A 23293-nucleotide genomic window follows, 5' to 3' on the forward strand; every position below is an offset into this window, starting at 1 on the left:
TTTGGTAAGGAAGACAGGCAACGCTATACAATGAGGGAAATTTCGTCAAAACGGTGGCATTAGCGTGATTTTGATCTCCAACTGTCGAGGATTTTTTTAGCACACCGGGCATCGGTTTATTGTTCGATTCGAACAACTAGACGCCTTTTCCATGTCAGCCCTTCCGGTCCGCATCACTGACAAGGGTTAAATACTTTATTGTTAATATTATATCATGATTATACATGCCACAGCTTTTTGACAAAGAAACCCTGTCATAAACAAGCTGCCAGTACATACAAATACAAAAGCATCTTGCAGAACGACATAATATGCCATCAGTGATCATGTCAGTTTCTAAATAGGTGGAATCATTTACCATTTCAAAGCCATTTGTATTTATCACTGGTTATTGCTATAAACACAATCTTAATAATGTCGCTATTCCGAGAGATAAAGAGTCTCTTATGTATATATTTAAAATCATAAATGTTTCTCATCTTGCCATATGCAGTATTCTCCGAGGAGAAACCATTAGGTAACACATGGTAATAAACCATTGTGTGGGTTTTAATGTAGAGAATAGTTAGCGATCAATGCAAATTAATTTACCTTTTTACTTCGAAATAAATTGCAATTGCATGTATTTAATTTGGATGAGATATTAGATGTGCTTTTATGGGGACATAAATAAAGTTCTATCGATGGAGCTTATTAAGGATAAAGGTTAAAAACTGTATAAGTATCCGCATTGAAATGGCATTTCGTAAATTTGGTGTCTGAGATGGAAGGTGGATCATTGATGTGCCACTGTTTGTATTTGATATTCATATATTAAAGATATTGTCAAGAGTTTTTTTTATGTGTATCGGGGATACTGATCAATTTGCACCATTCCAATTTTCGATCAGACGTCTGTGGTTCCGGGAATTCCACTAAAACGAAGTATTTGATGATGTCAATAATCGTAAAATATTCTATATCTTAGTGGAATTGCAGGAACCACACACTTCTTATTGAAAATTGGAATGGTGCAATTTGATGCTATAAGTGTCTCCGATACACATAAAATGTTTAAAAAACCTCTTTAAAATCCCCATAAACCCACTCTCTTAGAACAAAAACTCAGCTTTGTATTTTTTTATTGGTTTAGACGGATCAAAATGTAATCGGATTGTTATCTACAAATTTGTATGACTTTTTAAAAAAACAAATAACCTCTCTTGGGAATATAAAAATAAATCACAAAATATTGTTATTTAGAGCACAATATACTAGCATTTCAATCTTAGGCGATTGTTAATTTCGCTCTTTTAGCTTTTAATTCATTTTGATGAACACCAAAATAAAAAGAAAAAATAGAATGTTATTGGCTGCTAATGAACTACATTATTTTCATCCGTAGAATGAGCCACGCATAACAATTTTTGCCTTGAAGTTTACATTAAGGATAAACATATATCAAAGAATTGATTTATCTCCATTAAATCCAGTTTCCACATCGAATTTAGCCTAAAGCTATTATTCACACTTTACCATTTTAGAACATTCCATTCACAAATAATTGGGTGATGGCAGAATAAAAGAGTCTTCTGGGCTTCTTAAGGATAAAGATCGTTACTTTACTTAAGAACGTAATGGCGAATTTTCAAGCCATTATCAAGGGACAAATTGTACGACGTTAAAAGCTATCAGCTAAATTTTAATATTTTACAGAAGAAATTAGACTGTCGCGATGTCTTTTTAACCAGTATCTATTAGCACTTTCGTGACTTGGTCTTGGAAGCCAAGAAATGATGGAAGTAGGGAAAGTAGCGAAAACGTAAAAGTTCTGACCTACTGAATTGAAACATACAAATCTGTCTAAAAGTTAACAATAGTTACAAGAGAATCTCTAGCAATACCAATACTAGTTAGACATTTTGATTACAGAAACTTGTTTCATTTTATTGATATATCTGACAGCAAATGAATCGAACGTTCTTTAGGATAAGGTGTCTGCAGTTTTCTAGACCATTGTTTTTCTAAAAGCGACATGAACTACTATTCAAAACGAAAACCTTTACTTCGTTTTTTTTTTAAATTGGGGCGAAAAAACTAAACTAAAATTTTGATTATTTTAACACATCTGTTGTTGAGTGATTTCTGCATAATTCACAAGTCAAATTGCGCATATGAAATAAAAAGCCATCTGATTCTGAAGTTTGACCGAGATTGAAAACGTAATATTCAGTCTTCTTAACATGATCGCAATAAAACCAAACTTCTTGGCTGGTTTTTCGTGCCCCGGACCCTGCGATAAACGTATGAATAGCTAATGTGAAGTATAAACGGGTACTATTAGCCAACAGTTCTTAACGGAAAGAAAAGACACCTTGCACTTTTGAGTGCACTTGGATTCTGGTGAAATATGGGCTATCACTTAGCACAAGACAGCTGTCACAAAGACATTCTCAGGATACAGGCAATTCAGAGAGATAAATGTGAAAGCTTTTTGTTGAACTGTTGACTTTATGCACTTCTTTCATAGCCATCTGTCATACCAAATCAATATTTGATCATATGTAAATAGTAAACCTAACGATATGAGACACACAAAAAAAAATCATTGAAAATTATTGAATAGGCGTCCAGGAGGTATGTCGGGGTAGTACCTTGAATTTTTGGATATATATATTTTTTTTTGTTGTTGCTTGCGGTTGCCAATAATCAGTCAGTAAATGTAACCTACATGAATATAAAAACGAGTTCTAACGATCAGAATCATTAAACGAAACCCGAAATCCAAAACAAGAAATTGGCAATACCTGTACATTAGTTGAAGCTAATGGACTTTTCAGATGAGTAAGTATATCACAATGAAAAGTGTTATCAGGTGTCAAGTAAACATACCCTGCATCTCGCCACACCGGTCATTGCTGCTCAACATACACAAAACTATGAAGATGGAAGTAAAATTACCCACAAGATATTATGGAGAACTAGGAATAATATTATCTATCTTGTGTCTTCATCATTACCGTTCCAAATTGTAAAAATTGATCTTCAGACCAGGCAAAATCTGACAAGTCGCCTACTGTCTGTCAATCATGGCTACACACAGTGATGAATCAACAGTTAATAATATTTCCCTAATCGAATCAAACATGTTTCCAATGATATATCGTCTGAACTAGAAATTGAAAGACCCATACTAGCTAGTCAAAGAATTCGTAAATTAAACTGGTTTATCTGTTTTCTGTAATGAATTTATCAATTCCATTCAATAAGGAAACGCACCGGAGCATTTAATTAGTTACAATGCTAAAGAGAAAAACGAAACAGCCACTCAAGATACACACCAAGTTAAAGTATCGCAAGGCAATAAACCCACAAGAGAACTAAGTAAGTAACGAACGACTCCGATCAAAGTGTTTAATTTGCAATTAGACTTCATAGAAACCAGCACACCTATTGTCTTCTGACTTCAATAGCAGCTTCAAAATATACGGAAAAGCTTTGATTGCATTGATTCGGTTGGTTATTTCATAAGTTTACATTTCATATAATACTCTTCGATTTACAATTATCCTTTAAAATTTGGAACAATGCTGAGTTATTGGAATAATTATTTACACTAATGAGACACTAATATTCCCATTCATATACAACTCTAAAATTCGATATACAAATAAAAAGTTGAAGGACGGGAAGCTTTTAATTGGATATAGCATCACAAAGGAAGAAACAAGATCATAACTTTTATTTTTACTACAACATAACACGACAAGAAAGCTAGGCGAAAAGCGGTTCGGTAATTGATTAAGTGCTAATGCTTGGTTGAAGATTATAACTGAACTGCTTTGGAGATACTTCATTGATATAGCGCAGTATATACCATACTGTGTATGTGGAAGGTAATAAGTATTCTCTCATTTATAACCGGTATACCAAGCCATCACGCAGTTCACATAAAAACAATGAAAATATCATGGACGAAACTCACTCATTGATTTTTCTGAGTGCGATATTATTTGAATTAAAGCTTAATTTACAAAAGCTGACTGCCACGGGCTTTACTCGTCTCATTCCCGTCTGGTCTAACTGGAGTATTAGTAATATAAAAGGACTTTCTAGTGGAACTTCTGTGTTAGTGGATATACAGTGTCCGAGGACCACTGAATACTTCATAAAGGTATGTATATGAAATGTTTACACTTTATAACGAAAGTTTAAAAAGTTTGAGATTTTCGCAGATCATGAAGGGTACTTTCCGTTTGAAGTACATACTATTACTACTATTTGTGTAGGCTTTAACATCTGAATTAAGAGACAAATCTGTGGTATGACAGAAACATAAACATGGAAAATTTGCTTGTTTACACACAACATTGATGGAATGCCAATTGGCAGAGAGAAAGCTGAATTAAGGCCACTGATTCTCTTAGAAGGAAAAGGAAAACATATATAAGGTAGCATTGATAGAAACAGACATGCTCTTAACGATAATTATATAGTTATTTTCTTATAACTCAATCTTGATAGCAATGGCATGGTATTTTCCGCTATATTTTTATGCAACTGATGGCACTATAGGTATCATTGGTGAGCATCGCAGTGTAGATATTTTTCTCCAGGACCAAAGCTTTAGCTTAAAGGGACATTCCGCTTTTTTTAGAGGTCGAAATTCTTTTTTGCTCAAATTTATGAACACTATAAACCAAAATATATAGAAATATATCTGAAAGTTTTAACTAGAAAAAATACGGCCGTTAATATTTAAACGCCTAATTGTAGAGAAATATGTCTCCAACGTTTTCTAAATATTTCAATTATAACGAGCCATTATAAAGCCATTCACAGAAACTAGGTCAAACTGCTTAATTAGTTCTAGTGTTTAATTAACCCTACATAGATGTAAATAGCATACTTAAGAAATATGTGCAGGTATAATCTACGACGTTTTTGATAATAAAAATGTTTTTCAAAATAGAAAAAAGCGGAATGCCCCTTTAAACTAAACCTATTTGTTTTAGAAGTAATGAGAGATATTAAAACTAGTATCAAATGAGTATGATATAAGCCAATAGAGTTCAGTTATATTTTTATAACTGATTGGATAAAATATATGATGAGCAACGTGATGTAGTACACAATAAGGAAATTTTCTTGAACAGTTTCGTTTTGCAGGTAATAAAACCTATTTTTATATGAAAAAATGGTTAAAAGTCAAGAGTTCTTAAATTCTGACACACAAATACTTCATTGTAAAAATCATAAAGCCGTATTTGTAACTTTGAATGTGCATTGAAGTATTGAGCTACACCTGTACAACTTGTATGGACCAAAGAATTAAACCATTCATTCAATATAATGAAATAAAAATTTCAATGCAAATGTGTTCGTTTCACTATAGTTGTAAAATGTAGCGTATAAATGCATACCATTGATTTATATTTGAAATCCAAGGACGAGTAAGTTTGCAGTTAAGAGTCAAGCTTCTGCAAACGCACTGTAGCCATAGTGGTAAAAGGTAGCGCTTAATTGCATATAATTGATTTTATTTGAAGGCAAAAGACAGGTAAGTTATGTTAAGAGTCTTTACCTTGTTTACTCTAAAGCTTACTATAACCTGTTCGAGTCAGTGATGTTTCCAGAAGCACGATTGCTCTTTAGCTTTAGTCGTAAGTGCAAAAATGTCTATCATTGATTATTATCAAAAGACAGATAAGTTACGTTATGGTCGTTACCTTGTTTTTTACTCTTATGCTAACTTTAACCTGTTGAAGTCGTTAATATTAGTCAACAATGTTTCCAGAAGGACGGTGATGCAAAAGCGCTTTAGCTAAAGTCCTAAACCGTTGCGCATAAATGCATATTATTTAATTCAAAGGACAGGTTAGTTATGTTAGGGTTACCTTGTTTACTCTTAAGCTTAACTTGAACCAGTTCAAGCTTCTCTAAATCCCATTAGGTGATATTTCCAGATGCATGCTAATTTCATATCGAACTGCACAGGGAAGCCTTTGTTAGTGATTCAAATGAGATTTTAAAGTATTTAATTGATTTACAGGTCGATATCGTTACTGTTCAATCATGTTGTCTAACATCAAGACTTATCCGATTTTCAAATTGAGGATTAGAAAGGCAATAGTGGAGGTTTATCTCACACAGAGTTTATCAATTATTTGTAAAATCATGTTACAATAAGTGTCTTTCTTTGAACCAATACCTTTTTCTAAGATTCCACGACTCAATTTATTTTACGTAATTGAAGCTGAAAATGAAGAGGCGTTCTTTAACGTTTTTAGGGAAGGGCAGGTTTGACTTTCCTACAGGAACAGATTAAGTGTGGTTTCGATTTTTCATTGGAAATAGTTAAACATACAAGTGCACTTGCTGGCTTATCTGTTATCTTCCGAGGTTTTTCATTCATCAGAAAAAAACACCTGAACTGCTTCATGGTTATCAAGCTGGATTGTGAGAGCTTCTTGCAAAGTTTGGAATGTAACATTAGTGACTCATTGAATGATTATAGTACATAAGAGAAGTGTTATGTATTCCATACTTATTATTACTCTTGTCTCTGTAATATTGATATCATGATCTGAGGTCCATCATCAAAATCATTTGTTGATTCATAGTTTTAGAAAGCCGATTTAACCAAACACAAAACCTCAAATCTCCTTTACAAAAATAGATATTTGCCCCTAAATATAGGATTATTACACGGTAAATATTGCTTGTAAAATTTTTATTTGATTTATTCCATATTATCGTATATAGCTTCGGGTTGTCTTTGATGTTATGATGAATGGATGCGATATCACATTAAGGGGTAATAGCGAAATTAACCTATTTCCCATAAAATAGCAATAACTCTGTTTCGATGTTAACTATAGTGCTAAACACATCGTCAGCCGTTTCCAAGCTAACTGGATTTTCTTTAATTAGTAACGTTAGATACATCATCAGAAGGGGGATTAAATGTATCACGTCAAACTATGATGGGGAAATGTCGAGACGATAATAAGCAATTAGACTGTACTGTGGATGAACCTTGTTAAAAGATGCAGTCGTTATTCTGCTTCAGATATTATTAGATGTAAATTGCGTAATTGGTATGCTATTTATTTTAAATCGTTATGGATTGGTTTTTGCTCTTTATTAAATGATTATTTGCTAGACCTGCTAAAGTAATGTCAAATTGGAATAAGGCTAGCGATCAGTATGAAGAAAATGTAATATAAATTCCGTAGTTGTCAGTTGTCTGTAGATCGTATACTCTTGAGAAACTGTTGAGTAACAAGAAGATTCAAGTTTTTCTTAATTCCTTTACATACAAACTAATACGCTTTACAAAATGTGTCCTACGACAGCCAATTTTTTTTTCACTTTATTTTTGGTTTTCACGGGCAATACGAATAGAATTTCAGCTTTTCTGTCTGTTATATTTACAAAAATAACGACTGTCGACGTCTCATTGTTAAACTATACTTATATATACTATATGTACAAAACATTGCGGAATTCACAATCTAGTATAAGCCTAGTTCCTGATATTTAATCGTTACTATCTCCCACGCATCTGGGGCTATTTCAAGTGACAACCTTTGGTCAGAACATCACACGAGACAATATTAAAGAAACGGGGGATAATAGGAATCTCGATTCCATCGCCCAAATGGAGTTTAATTTCACTGCCGGGCTTAAAGATAAAACTAATGTTATTAAGGCGGACTGACAATCCTAACCATTTACCTGATTTGGAAATTTCACACACTAACGGCTTCAAGTTCAACTTTTAGTAGTAATCGCACGAAGAGATTATTCTGTAGCTATTTCGCATAGGTCGAATAGATCTAGCATTCGATCATTTTCTACCAGATGTCGCCAGTTGCAAGCAGCAGTTGGTATAAACCCCAGTTGCAAGAAGCGGTTGGAAATCTAGTTGATTCCAGATTCTGCCATCGCAAGTCCCCTTCTAACTTGAATCACATATGTTCTAGTTAAATACAGCCATTCTAACAAAAGTAGTTATAAAGTTAATGGAAATGGCTTAGAGAAACCCTAAATTTTCACCATTTAGCTATTATTTCGTAGAGCACATTCCTCTTTAAACAATCGATAAACCAGGCAGGTCATGTATGAATAATAACCATTAATTAATTCTAATTCAGGGTGACAGGAAGCAGCCGATTGATCACTATGTTTATATTAATTATTAACTTCTATTATAGAAACAAACTACGAAACTAACAGCTGTTGACAATATCATTATGAGTGTTAGAATTTAAAGCACGTCTGTATAGTCTAGCAAAGATATTTATGCAAACTATGCAAATTCAAGGTTGGTTCATAACAAAAACGCGACAGTCCTCCATTATTTCAATTCTTCATAATTCGACCTCAAAATAAAGTCCACTTCATGTGTGTATATTTTGATCAACCCTAGATGGCTCAAATATCTTTGTCCGTACAGTCTAGCACAGACTATTTGTACTGAAATGTTCTGATAAGCTTCAGCACATTTTAAATATTCACGTAGATATGCATGCACTATACATATATACTTAAATATACACAAAACTTTATCCAAATACTGTCTGACATGTATAACCAAAGCAAATACATGACCAGTTAACATACCGGTAATTTAAAAGTATTCATCAATACGTATGACAAGCCTGCATAATTTCAATGCTTAATAATTCTACCTCGAAATCCAGTGTTGAGTTTATGTATTGAATATGTATACAAATATCTGTCTTCATCCATTTATAAAACCAGACGGAATTTGGATGACCTTTAGGCTGGTTATCTATGGATTATCGCAAGATAAAAGCAATTCCAAACACGATCTTCTCGAAACGATTTTGATAAAGCGAAATTTATCAAAATTATTAGGGCTAAGTATCCGTTGTTCGGTTATTAGTTGTTGTTTACAAGTCATTGTGTTTTCTTCAACCTTCACTAAACTATCAGTAATAATAGATGAAACAAGTAATTGCTGCTTTTTCTACAGATTACTGAAACATAGACCCCACAAGAGTTCCTATGAAGAAGTAATCGTTGTATATGTACTGACTTGTGCAATAATTGTCGTTTTCAACATTTAATCTTTTAAATGTATGGTGCATGACAACTGTGGGACAATGATCAAGCTGCACGTTCTGGACCTCTCTGTTCGTGTAGGGAAACCTCGAAAACTTTCCAATCCCATGTCACCGATATCGGCAAAAAATCGGCAATGAGTATTCGATAACACTGATCTACAAGTAAAATGATCATAAGATTTAGGGCCAACATGAGAGCCACAATCCTTTGCCATCTAACAAAAATATAGAATATACTGATTATGGCATATGCATTATATGATTAGAATAATGACTTATTATTATTAATGAATTAATTAAGATCATTAGTCAAGAGTTCATTGATGACATTCAGCAAATGTAATGATCTTGAAAGGCTACCACATTATACTACTGATGAAGACCAGTCTTCTTTGACCTTTCCTTAGTACGCGTCCTATTCCTAGCGCAAACCTAGAGTTTCCAACCGAATTTCTGTTCTTTCATTCACTGGTTTAAGGAAGTTACAGAATTTGCCATGGAGCACCGTAAAACTTAGCTGTAAAGGCGAAATTAATGATTTTATTTATGTACATAGTTCATTTGGTACTTTTCCTTTGAGGTTCAATATAACCCTTTAATGTTGTTAGACTGAAATGTTTGTTAATGGGCACCCATTGATGTATAGTTATTACCTGCAATTACCGTTGATTCGTCTATTGATATCCGATGAATCGGATCTCCTAATCAATGTGCCCTTTAACTGGATACGTGGAAATCTACCAGCTTTATTGAATGCTACATATCAGTACAGCGACAGCTGTCAGGATGTTTACTTCGCTTGCTCCTGAAAGGCTTAGATTTGTCAGATATATTTACCCTAGCTGATTTATTTGTCGTGGAAAATAACCGCGTATGGAATTAAAAAATATAGTGACAGAGGTGCCGCAATCCACTTTAATGACTGCTCACTTTATATTTTAACAAATGATATTAGGACTCGTGGCTACGAAAGAATTTAGTAAATAAATCCAGTCCATGGTGAATATAAGCTTGGCTTTAATTAAAAAAAGTGATGTTTGGCTTTTTCCACAGCACATTCTATGTATTATGTTGGTATTCTTAAAAGGGACTCCAGTTGACTAAAGATTCAAGGAATCTCATCGGATTGGTCGTGGTCGACGAACGAAAAATTGACCAACTTCCGCAACTGATGAAGTAATAAATATACAAAACAAACCATATTACCTATGTAGTCGATCCGAAAGGATAGCCGGTGTGACATACTTAAGTTACATAGTGCCAATAGATGTTCCCGAAGATCATGCCAGGTCATGTGGATGAACAGCTGATAGATCGCATGTTGCGACCGCTTCGGTAGACAAGAACATATCTAACAAATAACATTAGCAACGATTTTCAGTTTTCAGTGCTCTTAATTCGACCTAATCCAGTGATCAATCAGATTCTTCCAGACGCCACCAGTTGAAAGCAACCGTTGACAATCCAATTGCTCCCAAGTTCCGACAATCGCCAGGTCGACTTGAGCTCACATGTACATGATAAATATTTTATCAACTTGTATCTCCTGGGCAGATGGAAACAAAATCAATGTTGTTATTATAGTACATTATTGATGATTAAATACCAACATAGTTGTCAATAATAGTAATAGAAGCTTCCGTCATCATCACATACAGATACTGTTATTTTACAATCGCCTTGATTGATGACTGACATGTACATTTATTGATTATCTATTAGCTTACCTGATACATTTTTGTTCATTTCTTTTTATTCCTGATCTACAGAATCATTTCGTTAAAGACGGACAAAAGGTCTTAAAACACTAATTTGTTTTCCTGACCTACAGAATTATTTCGTTTAAGACATTCAAAAAGGTGTTCCTTGGCTAGTTTTTTTAATGGCTTTCAGCTCCCCGTTGCGTTCTATTTCCCGTTCTACGTCTTCCGTTTTCTGAAATCCATGGCCCAAAAGTGTTTTGAAACATGTTTATCGTGTGCGCAGAGACATCAACGCTGCTGCATTTGGCTAGTGGAATGTGAAGAACAATTCTGTACTCTTAGCAACATGTCTCGTCAGGAGAGGAATAAGTGATTACCCACATCTTTTTGAATATATAAATTGAGTTCAATAAAATTAATAAAAAGTCAACTCGTAAAGACCAAAGGGAGAAGATATTCTTCAAGATGGAATTATTTCAGATCAGCCAATCTCCTCAGAAAATGCAACTCTATCAAAGTTCTTTGGATGTTTCTGTCAACCCTCTCAAAATCTTTTACCTCATAAGCATCAACTTCATCCAAAAATATAATAAATGAAGCGCTATCATTTTCACCTTTCAAACCCCGTGAAATCGTGCAGAAGTTACGCAAGTGAATTTTGCCTAGCAAAGTCGTCTTCGATATCAGGATAACGTAAGGCACAACCTTCCATTTCATTTCTTGGTATTTAGAGAATTGTACGCTATTCTGCTATCTTTTAAATACAATGGTTTTAAAACGACAAATAAGCTATTAATTATTGCTAAGGGGAATAGTCTGTCAGAAGAGAACTGCGGGGGCTAGCAAATGACAAATTGTATGATACAGACATGAAAATTTCATTTGAAAAATATTCTAATTCTTATTGCAATGGCTTAGGGACATTTGTTACGACAACCTTCATGTGCTATATTCAAAACAACAATATTTTCCAATTATATTTTTCAGGTTGAATGATGATTCAAAAAAAAAAACTTGTTATAATATCAAGATACAAAAATAAGCCTCTTTACATTATAAAATATGGCTTTTCAAATTAAATAGATTTCGGGGAACTTCCTTCTTTTCTGCACCTTATTTGGCTTCTGAAGACATGTAAAACCATGCATGGCCAGGACAGCAGCATTGACTGACTCTTTTTCAATTTTCAACTGAACAACCCATGGCACACGGGTCACTGTTTCTATTTCAGCCCATCCTATGTGCATAACCTAGAAAGGTAATTGGGTTGCGATATCTGAAGTTATTGCCTTGACTTAAAACGAAATCGAAGTATGGATCAGCGAACAAGCATTATCTCACTGTGTCACCGCACTTCTAGCATTTGAGTTGTCTAGTTAAAACTGATATATGGCAATGCATATTGGTAATGGTACTATAAAATCGGCTGTAAGCGAAGGATAGCCACAGTAACAGCTCATAATCGGCCAATTAATACGCCATCAATCAATTCTTTCATCAGTTTAAATTAATTGTAAGCTACAGTTTGTTTACTCAGTCACTAAAGATAAATGTTTTGCTTAGAAATATCGCGATAATGTGGGTTGTATAATCAAATTTATTGTAATGTTTCGAATGAAATAATTATATTATTAAGAGAAACAGAATCGACTGAAAAGAGTTTTACATAACCTGTTCGCTGAGTGCGTTTAATTGCGAGCTAGGTTCCATTTGCAATTTCAGACTCGTTTGCCATCATTTGGTCAAAAAGCTATATGTATTTAGATCTTTTCCATAGGAGAACTAGATAGTTGAGGGATTAGACTCGGCAAAGTCCGACTTTTATGAAATTCCAACCAACCAGTCGGGGATGTTAACAGAAAGAGAGTCAAAATCGGGTCTCCTGGAAGATCACTGCACACACAATGAGTTGCCCTTCTTCATCAACCCAAACTGGAGCAAAGACAGTAGGACCTCAAACTTCATTTAATTTCAATTTCGGAGATTTGGCAGCGTCTCCAAAAAATCGACAATTCATTTCTGTGCTAACATTAAGATACCATTACGCTCCCGTGTCGTCATTTTGTAAGGATTTCGTCTACGCGTGATATGACTGCTTACATTGGTATCTTCCTTTACACCAATGCTGCCTTGGAGGACGTTCGAATTTAACGTAATCTTGTTCACAAATACTATTTATTACCCTAGAGGAATGGCTGAAAGATAAATGTGAATGTTATTACTATTTTATATGACCTTAGGGTATATCAACATCAAGTTAGATTGATTTCAGTATTCGATTTATATCAAATACCACTGGGCTGGAGAGAATTTCATCTTCCATAGGAAAGACTTTATAGATTTGATTTATTAAAATGGCTTCAATTTGACAAGTTGTGTGGGCCTTTAAAACAGTTTGATGATCTAGTTTTTATCTCTTATTTCATTAAGGGATAATAAAATCTTGATAAAGTGGGTCATAGAATTGGAATCCGGATTTTTAAAACATTCTCGGATTTCTACCAGACAGAACGGGTAATGATAAGAACAAGGGGGGTTTAAATTTCTTAAACAGTGATGATGTTCTGGTTCTACCAGGACACTTTCATATAATCTGAATTATGTTTTCGTTTCTCATACACTGATGCTGGTAACCACTTAATTTAACTTTTGAATTATTATGTTCACGGTTTATCACTGATAATGTTCTGGTTTTATTATGACACTTTTATTTATTTATTTTAGGTTCTCGATTAAACTGCTTATACACTGATGCCGTTTCTATATCTATCAAGACACATTCAATAAACCTTTGAATTATCATGTTCTCGGTTTTGGGATAAGTCGTCCATTTGAACAGCCTACCACATGCGTGCCATATGGCTGATAATGCAAAGGATTGTCACCCATGTCCGTCCGTCCACAATTGCTCGTAAACACTCTACAAGGCTCAATTCTTGACTGATGTCGACGAAACTTGGTATGGTTGTTTGTAATCACCCAAGGATGAACCGTATTTAAAATCAGAAATAATTAGTATTATTTATTACCCTTGTTGTTGAAAATGCGTTCAATTTGAAGCACGTGAAGACTTTAGAAGGCACAATTCTTGATGGATTTTGACGAGTCTAGGTGTGAGTTTATGTAATCTCCCAAAAATGAACCTTAACGAAAATCAATCAGAAAAATCTAAAAATATTATTGTCCTTGTTCTTAAAAAGTTCAAGTTTAAGCCTGTAAACCTGATTTTGATGAAGGTAATATTATTCAGTATCGCCTCAAAATGTTCAAAAGAAGTGTATGTCTGATTGAATATTTCATACTGGTAATTGTTACTGTACTGCCAAATAGTTTTATTCCAAACAAAGTTGTAAGTGGGCGTATATTCCCTTGCCTTGCAGGCTATCTTTCCATCTTCAGTTCATCAAAGACGGAAATCAAATTCCTCATTCTCAATCTCCGCGAAGTCAAACAATCTTTAAGTAAAGCAGTAAAGTAAATGCCTCAGAAGGTGATAAAATAATAATTGTCTAAGACGACCAGGACACAGTATTAAGAAATTTGTCTCGTTTTCAGACTAAAACAGTATTTTTCTACAAAGGCTTGAAACCGATGTCAGTTATATCACGCAATGTGAAACCATACCGGTGAAATATACTCGGAGTTTCCTGTATTCAGTCTGTGGTAGCTTTGGTAAACTTTTTATATTTCCAGATAGAAAACTTAACATAATAATGAAGTCACACTTGACCTTCTTAGCTAATGTTCTTTATCATATTACTAGTAACTTAATGATATAGTCACGTTTTTGGAAGTACAGAAACCACAAACGTCTCTTGTACATACACAAAATGAAATTGATAGAGTTTCAGGTCGTACTTTTCTGCACTATATGGGCTAATGAAGACTTACAACGCTGTGTATTGTACAATGAAAATTTTTTCCAGAACAGCGGCATCTTTTTCGATTTTCAACCATCGACGGATCGCAACGACTAGACGCTTTTCCCACGCCAGCCCTTCCTACAGACATCACCGAAAAACGAAATTCGGGTTGTCAATCCGAACGCATTATCTAGACCTATGCCGGGATCGAAGCCTGAACCTCCAGGTTAAACGTTCAAATAAAGGGCTTAAGGAGATAGATCAATTGGTGAATAGTCAAGAACCACTCCCTTTCTCCTTCAAAATCTTAATGATAAATAACGAGTTGTCCGTCTGAAAAATCAATGTTTGAGATGAGACGAAGATAGAAAGAAAGTCTTCCGACTATGAAAACAATCCTCTATAAACGTAATTTAGGCTAGTCGACTGAAGAGCTGACTGAAGCCCGTCTTGTAAGGAAATGAAGGCGTATAAATCTATATTTGGAATACGAATTGGTACAGTTCGATTAATTCATACGAGTGATTAAGATTATTTATGTCTTCCTTTAATTGTGGGTCAAGATCCTACTCGAAGCACGCGTTGAGATTGATTATTAAGCCGATTTTATGTTTGATTCTGTATTAAGATTTTTTTTTAACTCTGAGACATCGAAACTAAAACGTATGTGTATTATCTGTTTGATAATGGTTTGAATGAACATAATGATATCTACTTTAAGGCAAACGACTCGTCTTGTGGATATATCAAATTTATATATGTAAGGTAAGAAATCAGAGTAGGTCAATGTTAAATGAACTTGAAGGCAATTACCAGAAGCAGCAGAAAGTGAAATTAGTTTATTGACCACACAACATGTAACCACCAGTGTCTGTTTAGTTTTAGCAGTATTCCACATATGACGTTTCGTTGCCTTTCAGTAAAATTCTGTGATTATACATGTATTAGAAAGTCAGCATTGTTCTGGAATTATGTATTGTGATTTGGCGTGAAGGACAATTCAAATTGTGTGAATCGTGACATAGTGGCTTCTTAATACGATTACGAGTTTTCAAATCATTTGTCAGAAATATGTGTCTTATTATTGATAAGTTTTATTTTTAAACAACTGTATACGATGAATATCAGGGAAACTGACTTTCAAGCCAGAGAATGGACAGTGTGAGGTACATAATCCACGGGGAGAAATTTTGGTGAAACTTTATGTACCTGGGATGTCGCCGTTAAGCTGTACAAAATATATGTACAGGTATATGTAATAATGTAATTTTATTCTTTCAAATTTGAAATGCTTGTAAGTCGGGTTATTTGAGGTTAAAAATATCTAAAAACCTTAACTAATGGACAGGTTTTAAATAGAATGTACAATTGGTGAACAGTTTTAATGGACAGTTACTGAATAGTTTTAGAAAGTAAATGAACATTTTTCCTTTTTAACGTAGAGGATAGTTGTTAATCAGTTTGTAGGAAATAATATACTGTTAGTGGACAATATTTGAAAATAATGTACAGTTTGTGAACAATATTTTGAAAAATATATATTGTTAGTGAACAATATTTTGAAAATAATGTAGTCAGTGAACAGTTTTAAGGAAATAATTGGCAGTTTGTGGACACTCTTCGGAAAATAATGGACAGTTAGTGAAGAGTTTTGTTTTAGAAAATAATGGACAGTTAGTGAACAGTTTTAGGGAAATAATGGACAGTTAGTTAACAGTTTTATGAAACAAGGTTCAAAACTCCAAATAGGTTACACAATAATACGTTATCCTGCAAAGTTAAGTCAATTCAATACTCATTAATACCCAATCCAGGTTAATTTAAGTCTGTTGAGCATGAAATGTGATTTGTTATCGCTATTTATAGAGTATACAATTATTCGATTTCCTTTCGACGTCGTGTAAATACCTTAATGATGTATATTATCTCTAGCCCGCTTATTAATCAATTATACATTAAGTACACAATACTTGAATAACCCAAGGCATGTTATATCATTAAATATGTATAACATTCTACTGACTCGAACGTTCTACTTTGTTTGTGCTTTAATTGACTATTATTCATTCATACTGCGCTTTGATGAACCAAAGACATAGCACACTTACTTCTTAGCATTTTTTCGCTGATGATAGCTTCTCGATATGTCATAAGATCATAAAAGTTTACTTCCTGTGATATAACGTTCTTGTACTTCGAAACAGTCAGTGTTCTGAATCAAAAAGAATTCTGCTTGCCTTCTGGTGGGGAAAAACCGGATGGACACTATTACTATTTGTCTCATGATGTATTAGCCAAATATCGGTCGTAGGCGTATATGGATTGGGTCTGGAACCGTAACATTTAATTAAGACTACATCATTTTGTATGCTTGATGAACAGCACGAAATAAAATTAGATAGCACAGATTGTGCTTTTTCCCACATCATCGTTATAAATTCAATTGTTGTAGCTTGAAGTGTTGGGAATGTGACAGGTGATCTGCATCAAATGGAGAAATTTAACAAATGGAAATGAAATGAAATGCATTAAGGAGCGTTAGCACAAAATGGGCGATATAGTTTTAAAAAGAATATTGATGTGTCAAGTTTAATTCTTAACATACTCAAAACTTAAAGTGTTGGAGTGCATCTTGAAGTGACAGTTATTTCCTTCCCTCGGTCTAATTCCACGACATTGATAAATATAATACATTAGATTATGAAGGAAATGGAATGTAATTCTCTTTTCAAGTTAATATTTTCTCAAATTTTAGCTAATTGAGAAAACTTCCTCGACATAAAGTGTCAGTTAGTAGTGTATTTAATTCTAATATATCGTTGAAGATATCGCCTGTATTATAGAAGTCGATATAGAGCGTAGGCAAACAATTTGTCATTGATAAACATTTTAAAAATAATCAATATCATTGACAGAAATAACTGTTTGCTGTCCTCTCTTTTTACAATGCCATAAGGTGTCGTTAACTCTTGAAGATATTGCCTTGGTTTTCATAGAATTGTTAGAACGTAAGCAAACAATTTGCCATTGATATACGTGATTGTTTGCTGTTCACTTATTTCTAAAATGCCAGTGTTTTTTTTTGGTTGGTTGTTTAATTAAATAAATATTGACAAAAATATCTTACAAATGACTAAATTTGTTATTGAACAAGTGCAAAAAAGTCGACAAAAAGGAAAATATGGACCACACAAACAGTCCAGAAGACACCTACAGAATATGGATTCACTAAATTATCACGAGTACCATGATGGAAAATCGGGAAAAATTACATACATTGCATTGATCGCCCCGATTCGAACAACAATTTTCATCTTAGTGATAAACTACTAAATCATAGTGTTTAAGAAAGAACCATTTAATCATTCCTATTTATTATACTCATATTAGAATTTTTAAATATTTTAAATTTGTTATAATTTCAGATGTTCGAAACACCAAAATGTCTCTGGTAATCAAAGAGTGTGGATCGTCTGACTAAGTGATAGTATATTCATGAATTTCTAAAAACCGTCTGTTATCAAAATGAATAATGAAAATTATCGCAGCAATCTTCTTTCCGTGGACAACCTACAGAGACCTCGAGCAAACTCGGATCCTGGTATTTTTACGTTACCAGAAATAATAGTCCAAGACTGTTCATCTGGAGATGCCGTGACCAAGAAACTGTCCGAAATAGAGGATGATGATTACTTTTCTTTTAATGCGTGTATGAGACCAAGATCTAATACATGTCCAGAAGATCTATTCCACCAACGCCCAGAGAGGCCCGGAACACCTCCTCCAATACTGGAAAAGAGACATCAGCGGCACGGTCGTTTCAATTTCGTGTCGCCTTCTAAGACCTGTGTGTCATTTGCCCATCATAACCTTTCTAACATATCTGAAGATGAGGGTCCAGAAACTGTTATCAAATATTCCGCTAAACGTCAGCTCAAGTCTGGAGTTACAGAGCAGATGGAAAACAAATTCAACAAAGAGTTTGAAATAAAGCTAAATTTAAAAGGAACTAGACAAGAATTAAATTTCGAGAATTCGTGATGTACAGCGAATGGAGGCTTTTAGCTTGATTGGGGATTATGCGAGTGTATTTGTTGAGGAATTTCTTAAATTCTTGAAATGTGATCGTTTTGAAAGAAATCAAATGCTTGATTTATAAAAATAGAACAGTCTGTGGCTCATGTGTACAGTTTTAGAGACAGTCTAGAAGAACTATATTTGGAAACTCTGCGAATGTGATGGTATTAAATGAATAATTCCATGTTTAAGTAAATGAAATCCCAGTTGTGTTACCTTGACAGGACAATTTCACAGAGCCTTAGTAAAGACATTCAACATTGACTAGAAACTAGGTGATCTAATTTGTGAACCAATGTATCTTTGCCTACGAGAAATAATTTCTGTGGGACGTTTATTTATTTTTTTTTTTTTTGCATATTGTCGACATCTATTTTAGTTGACGTAGGTCAGACAAGAGGATTATATACAGATTATAATGAAGGCCATCATTCGTTAACAGATTCACAATAGAGAGGATTTCCTACAGTGTCCAACTCTTAACGCTGATTTGTTATAAAAAGGTTCTAATGATATTGCTTGGAGGGAATTATAGTTATAGCCCTTGGGTGTTTGGTCATGTTTTTAAATATGGTTTAATGATAATTCAGAATCATTTGCGTTGGCTAGCTCTGAAGCTACTACGTCATGTCGGTAGAGGAAATAGTCCCAATCGTATTCAACATTACGTAATATGGATACCATTACCCCCAAGGCGTGAATCATTTTGTATTGGTATAGTAAGATTACACATGTATATAAGAAATTTTGATATCACAGACAAAACTTAAGATACAAAACGCTCATCCTGTGCTAATTCTCTTGAAAATAAACGCTACCATCACTGTTTCGTGCCCTCTCATTCAACTACCACCACCCCATTCTTTTACCTGGACGAGGTCATAATTATAACAGACAGACTGAAAAGAAGTTCATTCGTAGAAAAGTAGCGTACCTTTAATCTCCGACGGTTGGACGACTTTGTTATTTAAGTCAAATATGAATTAAATAAAATTTTACATGTATGCCAACCAAAACCACTGCTTCCAATTAAGCGTTTTGTTGTATTGGATGAGCTTAATGATTGTTCTGTTTCATTTGTTGGTTGCCGATCCTTTATCAGGTGATGTAAGCCAAAATATTACTGTTAAGGTGTTCCTCCGCCATGCTGCTCTTTTCTGTCCTGCATGTTTTCTAAACAGCAGCAAGGCATTACTTATGATTTATTTCCTTCAATCCTGCCTACTTATTCATGTTTCATCTTGATGTACATTATCTTTAACGAGAAAAAAATATATCATCTTTAATTGTGTATTGCACTTTTTACTGCTGGTGTGTGCATTTTCTGCCGATGATGGAGTGCTTCAACGCATGCTTCATATTGCAAATCATATGGTATAGATTTTTTTATGGAGGAAAAATTATGATTGATGGCCAGTATACTCAGAACTTTCAATGCCTTTTTCATATAGTTCCAAATTATTTCACGTCATAAACTAAGATTAACAGCTTATTTTTGCTGTTGCGTTTTATGTGATTTATTATTTTCTTATAAATGAACTTTTTGTACGATTTAAGAAATTGAAAGTTCGCGTTTTGGTTGTCGGAAACCATCTTTGAAAGGTGTATTCGGATGTGTAATAGACACAATTATACATTAATTTTCAATAATAGCTAATATAGGTTATATGGCCTACACAAATAGTAAGAGGCTAATAATGCCTATTATTTCCAATGTTGATTTCAATGACAAAGATTTAATACTGTTCACGAAAGATTGATTTTGTATCTGAAATTTGATAAAAATAATATTATCAGTAAATAGCCTTTAAAGACTAGGTAATAGCCATGCTCTAAATTCAGATAAAGTATATGTGGGAAGGATGGGGGAACGAAGGAGATGTACACGGACTGTATCGCGCAGGTGCGTCATTTTGGGGGGTTGATTTAAGTCTTGAATATATGTAAGTAGTTTTCAGCTGTACTAGAAATGTACGAAATCCATTAATTCCTTGAAGTATATCTTAAACTAGAAATTTCTTTCCTATTTCTATAGATGTTTTTATATATATATATATATGATAGTGTCTCAAGAAAAGACGCAGATAATTCTAGACACACACATGGATTTGAAGACTCAAATATCGACGGTGAGGTGTGAACACTATTACTTAATGGCTTAGCTAAAAAAAAATGCCTTTCCGAGACTAAGGTACAATTGGTAAAAAAAATGGCACATTTGTCCCTTTACCAAGCGTTAAATCATATAATAATGAATGACTTAGACAATACTGCACGCGTACTACAGTACTGACATCCACCAACAGCAGCCTAAATCCAGCTGAACTTCATTTGGATAATCATCAGTTTGTTCTATCCATTAGGACAATCAACACAATAGTCTTTCAGATATCCGATAAGCCAGATACTCTAATCATAATGTCAGCCGTGATAAAATCAACCCTAAACAAATAATGTTGTATGGAGATATATATTTATCTAGATTATAACCAGAATCCAATCGATGTGGACACAGGAGGTTGATGTATATTAGTTTGTGTAACCGGATGTGTAGAAATCAGTTATGTCGGTTAATGATGTAACACATATAGCGGACTATTGATGTGGTGCTAATAATATATAGCTGTTAATTTAGACTTATTAGCTCCTGGTAAGTGGAGTTAGTTAAGTATTTATCATCCATATATAATTCATTTTGTACATTTAGCCTTACGCTCGAAGCGGACGTTAACTTGTCATCTACTCTTCAACAAACCTTTAGTACAATGCATTAAACATAATGTCAGTCTACTTAGTAGTTTCTATACTGATGTAGAAATTAAATCAATACGGGAGTACTAGCGGCAAATCAAAAATTTAGGTCGGATGTAACAAGCAAAAAACAGATAAATAATTAATAAATAAAATCATAACAACAGATAACAAACACCGAAGCCTAATTGGTTTGGTGTCCTGGAAGGAAGAGCACCAACGTTGTTCCTGTGTTGCTGGATAATATTATAAGGTTTTTATAACATAACATTACCATCATCCCATTATCTGTCCAGTTTATCTGGCCTTTTGGAATTATTCTGCATTATGGATTACTGTCATATAAGACTTGTCCATGTCATTGTGTACATCAAGATTATGCATGTTTTATGTGCACGTAACACAGCATTACCATCATTCCCTTATCTTCCCAGCTTATCTGGCCTGATGCATGATGGATTTACTGTCATATATTACCCTTATTGGCAATTGTCTGCAACTCCGTTCCATTCCTTCATATCATATATACATTAACGTAGTCATTGTGTTTCTGAATAATACTATTAGGTTTGTATATGTAAGTAATATAGCATTACCATCATCCCTCTTATCTTCCTTATTTGCCATTTAAATATGTACCAAGCTGCTTACATTCTTAATTAAATCTTGTTTAAATTCACGCCGTGGAAGAATTAAAGGGAACATGATGCTTCCCAAACGTGTACATCAGGAGGTTTTAAATCTCATTTTCATTGCGTCAAACTAATCATATTAACATTTTTTCATATTCATTACTAAAGACTCCCTCAATGAAAAAACGCATATTTCATTAACGAGTGTTTCGTGTTTCCTTTTAGACGATAAACAATTTCTTTTCAAATTGAAATTTCTTTAACACAGTCCTTATATCTTGGATCATTGTGTCTATATCAACAGACAGAAAATGCCACTAGGAATGTGCAGATATCCAAAGAATTATTCGTCAGATGTAAGGAGTATTGAGATTAAAGCAATTAAAATGTAGCCGGAGAAATTGTACATCAGACTTTAAATCTGAATCAAAGCTTCCATCTTATAGTAGATTTTTAAGAAATAACAGGCTTGATTGTTCTGAGTGGCAAGCAATATATCCGGAGGGGAAATGGTGTTTAGTTTACTAATGGAATTGGTCGGTTGTGGGGGGTTACGACCTTGTAGCTACGGGGCTGAACAGTAAACGTACGATTGGTCCCAAAAGGAGTCTGGTAGATATAAATCGCCGTTTATTATTGACATTATTGACATTTTGGATGTACACAAAAATCAGCATGTCTGAATTATGGACAGACACTATCATGCAATAGCACTTATGACAAGTATCGTGCGTTATCCTCAAGTAAAGCGTTTAAAGTAAATACAAGTTCACCAAAAAGCACAATTTAAGAAATGAATCTAACATTCCGAAGGTTAGAACAAACAATCGTACTTTTGCTGTTAGTATTAAGTAGACCATTTAAAGTAAATACAAATACACCAAAAAGCGACATTTTAGAAATGAATCTAACATTCCGAAGGTTAAAACATAACAAATATCGAGCAGTTATAATCAACAATGTAGATGGCCTGTTGATGGAACATGACATGATTAAATCGTGTACATAGTATAGTATTACACAAACCTGGTCAAACAAATTTCAAAGACGGAGAAGAAATTGATTTGTAGATGTTCAATTCAATAGAACAATTTCCAAGGATCTGTATAAAATCTTAATTCAATGTTTACTGAAATGGTAATGCAAGGGTTTGATTTGGCATCGAATTCATGGACCGTAAACTTGTATTTGTA

General features: G+C 33.9%; 1 protein-coding gene across 1 annotated transcript; it reads left to right on the plus strand.

Moving 5' to 3' along the window:
- Positions 1 to 18165: 18165 nt before the first annotated feature.
- LOTGIDRAFT_166165 (hypothetical protein) lies at positions 18166 to 18681 on the plus strand (the record flags this gene model as incomplete). The annotated part of the gene is made up of 1 exon (XM_009063220.1): positions 18166 to 18681. The coding sequence occupies one exon, from the start codon at positions 18166 to 18168 to the stop codon at positions 18679 to 18681; it is 516 nt and encodes a 171-aa protein (XP_009061468.1).
- Positions 18682 to 23293: the final 4612 nt, after the last annotated feature.

Source organism: Lottia gigantea, assembly GCF_000327385.1.
Source record: "Lottia gigantea unplaced genomic scaffold LOTGIsca_56, whole genome shotgun sequence".
Classification (NCBI taxonomy): Eukaryota; Metazoa; Mollusca; class Gastropoda; family Lottiidae; genus Lottia; species Lottia gigantea.